Source organism: Nanorana parkeri, unplaced genomic scaffold (genome assembly GCF_000935625.1).
Source record: "Nanorana parkeri isolate BGI_ZX_2015 unplaced genomic scaffold, ASM93562v1 scaffold1079, whole genome shotgun sequence".
Classification (NCBI taxonomy): domain Eukaryota; kingdom Metazoa; phylum Chordata; class Amphibia; order Anura; family Dicroglossidae; genus Nanorana; species Nanorana parkeri.
In genome coordinates this window covers 373,610-383,499 of record NW_017307347.1, presented here as the reverse complement: position 1 = coordinate 383,499, position 9,890 = coordinate 373,610, and the positions used below count along the sequence as shown (strand labels likewise).

General features: G+C 44.5%; 1 protein-coding gene across 1 annotated transcript in view; it reads left to right on the top strand.

Annotated features, from left to right (window-relative positions):
- The window catches only part of SMOX (spermine oxidase), a 39,477-nt gene that overhangs the window by 12,634 nt on the left and 16,953 nt on the right, over nt 1–9,890 (top strand). The window contains exons 2-3 of the mRNA XM_018567650.1: nt 3,915–4,149; nt 4,296–4,522. Coding sequence (XP_018423152.1) covers nt 3,942–4,149; nt 4,296–4,522 — 435 coding nt within the window. The 5' untranslated portion in view covers nt 3,915–3,941. The remainder of the gene's footprint in view (nt 1–3,914; nt 4,150–4,295; nt 4,523–9,890) is intronic.

The following is a 9,890-nucleotide window of genomic DNA, read 5'->3' as shown; positions in this document are numbered from 1 at the left end:
GTCTTATGAGGGGTCTGTGTTCTTTGTAATGTATCAGAAATGAAGCAGTCAGTGCTGACACCATGTACTTTGAAATTCAGAGCCAAAAGTACACTGCAGGTAAATAAAGGCTTTTCTACTCAATTCTGGCATTACCAAAGCTCTTATTCGCAACACTTTTTTTCCCCTCCTATATGACTTAACAAATTCTGCCATTTCGGAGTTAAGAAAACTGGAGGCAATCAAGACTAATTACATTTTAGAGTAAGCAGGGCTGTGCTGCACCTCCCTCCCCCAAAAGTTTTGACCCACAGTATCATTGGTTGCTAGGTTTTGGTCTACACACTATCATTGGTTGCTTGGATGCTGTCTACCAACTGTATTATTATTATTATTATTATTATTGCTTGCTAGGATGCTGTCTAACCTTAGCATCATTGGTTGCTAGGACGCTGTCTACACACAGCATCATTGGTTGCTAGGACGCTGTCTACACACAGCATCATTGTTTGCTAGGACGCTGTCTACACACAGCATCATTGGTTGCTAGGACGCTGTCTACACACAGCATCATTGGTTGCTAGGACGCTGTTAGCCACACAGCACCAAACCAACCAATGATGATTTCCAGGACACTCTGGCCTCCGTGCTGCCCCCCACCTTTGCTCTATGCAACAAATATATGCGACTGTCTGCGATGCTCTTTCTGAGTTCCAGGGACTGTGTTGTCCTATTAAAGAGGAAGGTAGTAACATGCAAGATTTCTGGCGCATCAATCGTTCTTTTTCTCTAATTGCAGCGTATTCGGGGGGATAAAACATAAGGAAATGTACATGTATTCCAGAGATATAAGATGTATGTTCCTTTTTTATTAAATTTATTTTTTTAAAGTGGTGTGTGTGTGTGTGTCCTCTTAGACAAATTAACTTGTAACAGGTGTTGATGATTTCCCATCCTACCCCCCTTTTCTCCCATTCAGGTGACCACTGTAAAAATTTGGAGTTGTCATCGGGACAGGTGTAGAGGATGAATTTTTCCAGTGGGGGCAGACAGGAGTAGGAACCTGACAGAGGTTCTAACCCTTCTCCACAACGTCCATAACATTTTGAGTTTTAGGCCTTGTTCCCACCAAGCGCGTTCCAGGAGCAGAGCAGTTACAGACCGGATCAAAACTGCGTCCAATGTATTCCAATGGTATTTTGGCCTCTAGTTCACAACGCAGCGTTCAGTTCCAGAGCATGTAAAAATACTGCAGCAAGCCCTGTTTTACCTGCTCTAGAACGCATACAAACGCCCTGGAACGTTCTGAAAGCCAATTTTAAACCAAAACTGGCCCGGAACGCATCAAAAACGCGGCAATAAACGCAGTATAACACATTGTACTGCGTGTGCAGAAACTCATGCAGATCTGGTCTGCATCTGGTGTTAACAAGCCCTTAGATCGCAAATCAAAAGATTCATTTGTCTGTTGATCGCAAGCACACTTTAAACAGAAGACAAGGTCCCGTTGCTTTTCCGTTGGGTGGATGTGTGATATGTAAAGCCTTGAATGTAGCTACCTCTATCATAGCACAACCTGTTCCCAGATAATCTATGTGTTCCTTCCACGTTTGTAGCCCTTCCCTGGGTTTGCGTGCCCATTATTGCAGTGCCAGTACCACGCATCTCAAGGATTCCAAGAACCCCTTTTCTCTGTACTTCCTCCTTTATCCCAGTCGTGCCAAGTCTTTCTGGTTCATAAGCTCCCTGATTATAGGAGGCCGTCGTTGTGGGTTAATAGGAGCCTTTTGCTTCTCCTCTGTGTGTGATGAACAAGAGCTCGGAGGCTCCTTTCACAACAAAACTAATTTGTTTTTCCTTCTGTGAAACGCCGTGCGTGCTCCGCTTTCTTCCTCCCGTCTCTGTACTTGACATCCTCTGCCAAGTAGGCTGTGTTTATTTCTGCAGCACCGGCACTTTTCTGCAGATTTTTACAGTCTAATAACAAAGTAAACTGTTGCGGGGAAACATGATTTTGCGGAAAGAGCTCTGGCAAGCTTTTTCTACTTTAAAATTCTAAAACTGCTAATATACAATTTCTAGCCGCCAAAAAAAATTAATGTGATTGAGTTATTAGACCATGCAGAGGGTAATAGCTACATCTGAAAGAACTTAGTGACATCAAAGTCACATTACATTCCCCCCCCTCACCCCCCATGCTGCTTTAAGGACTTCCCTTAAATGATGCCTCTTGATCCGATCATCATCTTCTTTCCAGTAGTTTTCAGGAGTCCTTTCAGCGCTGGTGCCGGTCTCTGATCCAGCGCTGACCGCAGCGTCTCCTGTGTCTCTCCTGGCCGAAGATCTCTACTGCGCATGCGCTAGCCCCATGATCCTTCATCCCCATGAATCTTCAGATCTTCGGACGGGAGCTTGTGAAGAAGAGACACTGGTTAAATTTGATCAATTTGGTAACTTTAAAAAAAAAAAAAAATGTTTTTGCATATATCTACTGCTTGCTCGTACTCGTCCACATGCTCAGATGCCTGGCCCGATACTTGAGCTTCCAGTATCGGGACAAGACAAGGGAGCATGGAGATGGCTTTGCCTGGCTAAATAGGGAGCTAAATGTCGGCTCTTTGAATAACAATGGCCTCTAACCACCTTGAGAGAAAGGACCTCTTTGACAGTCCGTGCAATCATTCTTTGAAAGCACTTGTCTAAGTTGGTGCACTATAAATAACCCTAGTTAGCGATGCACTTGGAAGTGTTGGTGCGGATGTTTTTGCTAGTTGGGTTAGTCATTTGAGGTTTTGGACTTTAGCCCAGAATATTACATGTAATTTTACTATTCATCATAGGCTTACTCTACTCTATGGTCCTAATTAACGTGCTGACACCTGATGGAGTTTTGTAAGCCTCATTTACTCTATGGTCATTTGATAAGTTGTCTAATTTCATATGCTGCTTCAGTTTATCAATTAAAGAAGAAGCCCAGGAATGAACAAAGTTAAAGGAGAACTATGAGGTGGGTGCTTTTCACTCACCTCATAGTTCTAGCTGACCTGTGACAATGAGACTGTCACAGGTCGGCTCAGTAGATCGGGAGGTGAGAGAACACATACCAGTGTTCGCTCACTTCTCGATCCTGTCACGGCTTTCCCCCCTCCCCACTCTGATCCTCCAGCGCTGACTGGTGGAACGGACGGGGGAGGGGGCGGGTACAGTTGGCTCTGCCTTTTGATAGGCAGAGCCAGCTGTCACTCACACAGCTGGGCAGATCCAGACATGATTGTCGGGATTCGCTTCAGCTGCGGTGTCTCAGTATACCGCGAGCTGTAGCTCGCGGTATACTGCGGCGTCTCAGTATACCGCGAGCTGTGGCTCGCTGTATACTGAGCCTAGGGTGACGGGAGGACGCTAGTTTGTGTCCTCCCATTACCCTAAGGAGAACTATGTGGAAAAGCCCTAACCCCATAGTTCTCCTTTTAACCCTTGCAGTGGGGCTACCCACAGGTTAACTGCTTGTTTTGGTGTAGCGGCCCGAATATAGACGAACCAGTCCCTTCTTCCCCAGGCTCCAGCGTTCTAAGGCCTGCCCCCATCATCACGTCTAATGCAGGTCCATTTGCCTGAATTGGGTGTGAGGGTGCCCATGGACATATCACAGCTGGAGTGGACGGAGAGAGGGGTTAGTGCTGACTGCTGAAGGACCCGAAGATCAGGTGAGTGCTGTATTCCAGCCCCTAGAGAAAAACTAGCAGTTAACCCTTGCAGTACAGGGGAAGTCCCACTGCAAGGGTTATCTTTCATTCCTGGAGTTCTTCTTGAAGTCTGTGGAAATTGTTATATGATGTGATAAGAAAGCTCTTTTACAGAAGTGCAAGGATGTTCTTTGATACATTGGGTTCAGTCCTTTTTAGATTTTAATTCTTGTTGCCTCTTTTCTCCATCAGGTTAACTAAAAGAAGAGCTTGGACGGCATGCAAAGTTGTGAAATATCTTCAGACAGCACTGATGATCCTCTTAGTAGTGGCCCACGGAGAAACCGACGACCGCGAATAGTGATTATTGGGGCGGGGCTTGCGGGCCTGTCAGCGGCAAAATATCTCCTTGACAGAGGATTCACGGATGTCACCATCCTTGAGGCGTCTGATCGGATAGGAGGCAGGGTACAAAGTATAAAACTTGGTGAGTGTCTATACCTTATTCCTGATTATTCAACTCCTTTGTAATGGGGAAAGTTGGACATTTTTGGATTGGAAAAAAAATATTTTCATGGGTGCTGTGGTTAAGAGTTACAGTTTGGGTATTAGTTTCATATTCTCTTTTTGTAGACCACGCTACATTTGAACTGGGAGCTACTTGGATTCATGGGTCAAATGGCAACCCCGTCTATCATCTAGCAGAAGACAATGGCTTATTGGAGGAAACCACCGATGGAGAGAGAAGTGTTGGTCGCATCAGCCTTTACTCCAAGAATGGAGTGGCGCACTACCTCACCGGCAGTGGCCAGAGGATCCCGAAAGATTTGGTTGAAGAATTCAGTGATCTTTATAACGAGGTGAGTTGTAGATGCTGGTTGATAGAATGGCTGTTCAGTTACAGGTTTCAGTATCAGTGGTCGAGGCAAAATATGGTCACATGTCCAGAATGTCATTGGTTTTAATAAGGGGTGGACAGAGAATATGGAGTTCAGGAGCCAGCCTGTCCTATCCAGGAGCCAGCACCATTGACCACAACTAGAGAAAACCACAAACGTTGGGCACGGGCTGCAATTTTTAAGGAGCATTGGCTACCTGGCTCCTGGGATTTGTCCAGCTCTGGTTTAAATAAACCTATATAGTGTATAAAGGTTTCACATTTACACTACCGTTGTAGTGTACGGTTGAGCAGGCACCATTTTTTGATTCCTGCTTTTAACATACTGCCTCACTGCTCTGACACAATGATCGAGCCTCCTCAAATAGCCTAAATTTCCAGGTTCCTAAAAAAATATGGGACAACCCCCACCCCTAATGCAGTTTTCGTATCTAAGCAACATATCACTAGGCCCGAGCACTGGCACATGTTTTTGTTTTTAGGATGATGGTGACGTTAAGAGTTGAAATTGTTAAAAGCATAAACTTGGCCCAAACTCTTTTTTTTCCTGGGCAAGTCTGAATCTCAAACTCTTGGTTGTTGTCATCCTACCCTCAGACCTAAGTTGGCACCTGGTAGGTCTGACCTGGTGCATAATGCTTCTGTGTGGTCTCACCACAGTGCGGGTCATCTATGTACTGCCCTGAATGTTGTCTTGCCTAAAAAAAAAAGAGAGGGAGGGCAGGTTCATGATTACACAGACCACTCCAAAATATGTCCAGCACACATATGTTATGGCCAAGCAGAAGTGCGGGCGTCCTCACGCCTTAAAGTCTATGTTAAACCGAACGTTGAACTTCTCTTATCTGCTCCCTTTTAGTCTGTTGGATATACCATTGAAAGTTTTTTTACATTATGTGTTTTTGAGAAGTGTAAAAGACCTGTTGATCATTCTCAGAATTTCAGAGCAGTTCCATGCAGATCTGTACAAAATAAATCAAGGCAGCTGGACTTGCTGTATTTTTCTTGACTAGCTTTCTCAATTCAGAATGACTTGTACAAAAAATTAGACATGTGCGATTCGTTTCGTTCCAAATTACAGCTAAAACTAATGGGAATTTCCGATTCCAAAATTAGTTTAGTTTTCGTTCGTTGCAGCAAAGTGATAATTGAGGGAAAAACCTCCCCTTTTTTTTTTTTTTTTCAGCCTGCAGAAGAGGAAAAAAAAAAAAGTGTGAGGTCCACCCCCAACTGACACCAGACCCTTCAGGCCGATGGGGACAAGGGCCTGTTCCCCATAACCCTGGCCCGGTGTTTGTGGTCTGCGGGCAAGGGGGCTTATTTGCATCGGGGTACCCCTGCAAATAATACCCCTGGGGCACCCAGATGCCGCCCCCCCCTTGGTGAATGAGTAAGTGGTACTTGTACCCCTACCCATTTACTAAAGAGTTCAAATTCAAAATAAATAAAGAAACCACACTTTAAAAAAAAGATCCTTTCATTTAAAAAAAACAACAAAACAGTCAATATTTGACTATTCCTGTAAAAAATGGCTCCATAGATGTAATCCAGCGGCAATCACGATGCACGACATCCGCCTAAATAAATAAAGTCCCGCCGCATGACGACCGTCCGAACCCGACGAAAAACTCGCCGCAAAATGACATTCAGCCCGAAAGTAAACAGATGGGCAGAGCGAGCTGTGACGTCACGACTCGATCCGCCCATTTGACATTCTCAGCTGTCAAATACAACATAGCATTCGGGAGCTCCGAATGCTATGCATGAGCTCCCGAATGCCATTCGGGTCTGTGAGCCGAGGTGTCATACTACTTTTCATATGGAACCAATGAACGAAACGAACACAACGAAAGTTCGTACAGACTACGAATCCGAAATGAATCGACTTTCGGACCCGAAAAACGAAATAACGCAAAATCCGAATCAAAACTAAGCGAATGCATTCAAAACATTATCTGGGAATAAATAAGTCATTCTGAATTGAGAAAGCTGGTCGGATGACCAGTGAAACGTCTTCAAGAAAAATACAGCAAGTCCAGTTGCTTTTGCTTTTTTTACAGATATACCATGACCTGGATGAATGAGAACCTTCACAGACATGTTCCATATACACTTCTCGTGTAATCTCAATCCGTTTATTCTAGTTCTTAACTTGGATTACAAAATGATCAGCCTTTATGTTGAAGAAATGGGAGTGATTGAGTCGTTTAGGAAAAGACGGCTAGGCAGAGCTGACATCACTTCATCCTGTAAAATGTTGTGTTTTGTCAGTGTTCAATGGGGGCTTAAATGCCTTTCTGGTAGATGGACGGACAGGTATTTTTCTGTAATTGCAGGGTCTTTAAAGGTATGTATGTATGTATGTATGTATGTATGTATGTATGTATGTTAACTGCCTGGTGCACAGCCACAAAAGAATCCATGCAAGTCCAAAGTAGATAGAGGCACTCTCTGCTGCAAGACCCGTGAGTGCCTCTATATCTGCTTTGGATGTTATATATTATATATTTTTTTGCTTTGACATACACTTTAACCTCTTGCCGTCCGCCCGTAGTAAAAAAACGGACGGACGGCACTGCAGCATCTGCGGGTTGCCGTCTCCAGACAGCAATTTTTTTCTGCTCGCGCGCGCCCCCTATAAGCTCTATCTGTCCCCAAAAAAGGGTATAAAATTCATTTCAGTACAGCGCTGCATGACGGAATAAATGTCAGTCAAAGTACCGCAGCGCTGAATACTGAAAAATGGCCTGGATGGGAAGGGGGTTTAACACCGCGGATGTCAACTGGTTAAAGCAGACCTTTGCCCATAGCGTTAAAAAAAAAAAAAAAACCCAACAAACACCTTTTTAGAAATGTTTGTCATTATCTACACTATATATCAAGACAAGATGGTAAGGAGGGCCCTGCCCCTGAGGGCTTACAATCTAAAAGGGAGGGACAAGTGATACATGAGGAGGTAGCTGTGTGGGGATGAACGGTAATCATATTCTGGAACCATATACTGTCAATTAACTGTTGTAATTTTGAGTAGTTTACATCAGATTAACACCAATCCAGCACAATCATGTCCAGTGCAACGGATGTCTGATCCATTTGTTTTTTCAGACCTGGCCAGAGTTGGGGGTAACTTGGTGTAAACGGACACCCATCCCTGTACACATGGCTGCCCAGAGTCTAGCATTGGGCATCTGATTGACCTATGCATATTTAGCTGTTTGCCCAGGGTTCCCCCCTACTGATCCATTCCGCCTATATTGACTATGGCTGTGTGGTAGGAGTCAGGGGCTTGGTAAAGCCGTATGCAGCTCTATAGCCTATAATGGAACATTAATGTCTGGTGTACGTGTGAGTCCTAATAGCGCTGCTTGGGATTACTAGATAAACAGAGATTATGCATTATTATTATTCAGGGTTTATATTGCGCTAACAGTTTGCACAGTGCTTTACAATATAAGGAAGACATTACAATCACAAGACAAGACGATACGGAGGGCCCTGCCCCTGAGGGCTTACAATCTAAAAGGGAGGGGCAAGTGATACATGAGGAGGGGTAGATCCGCATTGTTGCCAAGTACTGCCTTTTCCCATTTGAATGCAGAACGCAGTAAAAGACTTGGTTTTACCTGCTCCGTCTAAAATGCATCCTGAACTCCATAGAGCCTGCTGCATCCAAAAAAAAACCGCAAAACACTACTAACCCTATCTTAGAACTGTAATCCATGCTATGCTATTGATGTAAATAGAAGCTAGTGACCTGCGTTTGATGTACTTTTCATGAAAGAAAAGGCAACAACTCCGATCAGTCCATAACTATATAATAAAAGAGATGCACGTGCGTAGCGCAGTACAAAATTTAATTCCCCATTCCAGCTATCCAGCACATGATACTTAAAGTGACATTAAACCCTCAGATTTTTTAACATAAACCAATACTGTAATGTGCGCCTTACTGTAATCCATGGTAGTTTCCCTTCTCTTTGCTGCTCTTCCTTTTAAATCCTCATGTCTTCTCATGCTGGGGGAGAACTTCCCTTTGCAGCTCAGGGCCTCTTCCTGTAGTGCTGGCTCAGGTTGCAAACCTACACACAGACACCGTGTATCCATTTCAGAGACAAGGCAGTCTGCTGCAAAACAGAGGTTCTCTCCCTCGGCATGAGAAGAGATACGGATTTAAATAAATGTACTAATGAGTTCCAAATACAGGGAAACCATGACTCTGTACAATAACAAGAGTTGTGGGGTATGACGTGGCTGCTGTGGATTTAGAAAGAACACCTACATAGAAGTGATCAACCAGATCTTCCTTGGGGACCTGAGAGAGACCAGAAAGGGTTAACTCATGCAGAGGGGAGATCAGTAAGGGGGGATTTGTAAGGAAGTTGTCCTTTTCCTGATTCTTACCATGTGCTTTAACTTGTGCTCACACTAAGAAAGCTAAGTGATAACAGCCGTCTGTGACTCATACATTCTATAGGAAGGGTGAGTCAGAGTGACTCAGGCTTTGTTGGCTCCTCTATAGTTGCCTTTTAAGTAGGAATTCCTCCCCTGGTTGGCCCCCACCATAGATTAGAGACTGACGAGTGTAACAGCCCAATCTCTGCCTTCGTAGATAGGTGGCTGCGCCTATTCTCAGCACCCTTGAGTCAGATGTGTGTCATCACCCGGAGTGGAGAGAGGCTCCGGTTCAGCAGGACTGCTCCGATGATGACGCAAGGAATGATCTGCAGACCTTCCATAAGGAACAATTCCTGAATTCTCAAAAGAATCTGTTTTAGAGAAAGGACTCCAGGAAAATCCAAAACTTACCCTTCCCCCCCCCCACACACACACACACACACACACACACTGCAAGGGTGAAGTGCTCCTTTTGGCTAGGGGGCTGGAAAAAAATGCCATTTTACTCGCCTGATCCATGCTCACTTCTCTTCCTCTCCACTCCGGTTATGGAATGTCCCTAGGTGTCCTAACGTCTAATGCAGGTCAATGGATCTGCATTATACTTGATTATGTCAGCAGTCCTCAGACCACCAGAGCCCAGGAGAGAAGCGGTTGCATGGACTGGTCTAGCAGCCCAGAGGGAGCTGGCAGGACCGAGCGTCGGAGGATTATATCTTCTTGAGTCCCCTACGACAAAATGAGCACTTAACCCTTGCAGTGTGGGGGTGCAGCGTGCAAGGGACTTTCCCAGAGGTCTTTAACTGTCAGGTGATTTTTAAAGTGTATCTACAGCAAACCCAAAAACTAAAATGTAATATATTGCAGCTTACCTAGCCTTGCATTCAGTGGCTGTAATGGATTGCTTGTTTTTTTTTTTTTTTTTTTTCCTGGTC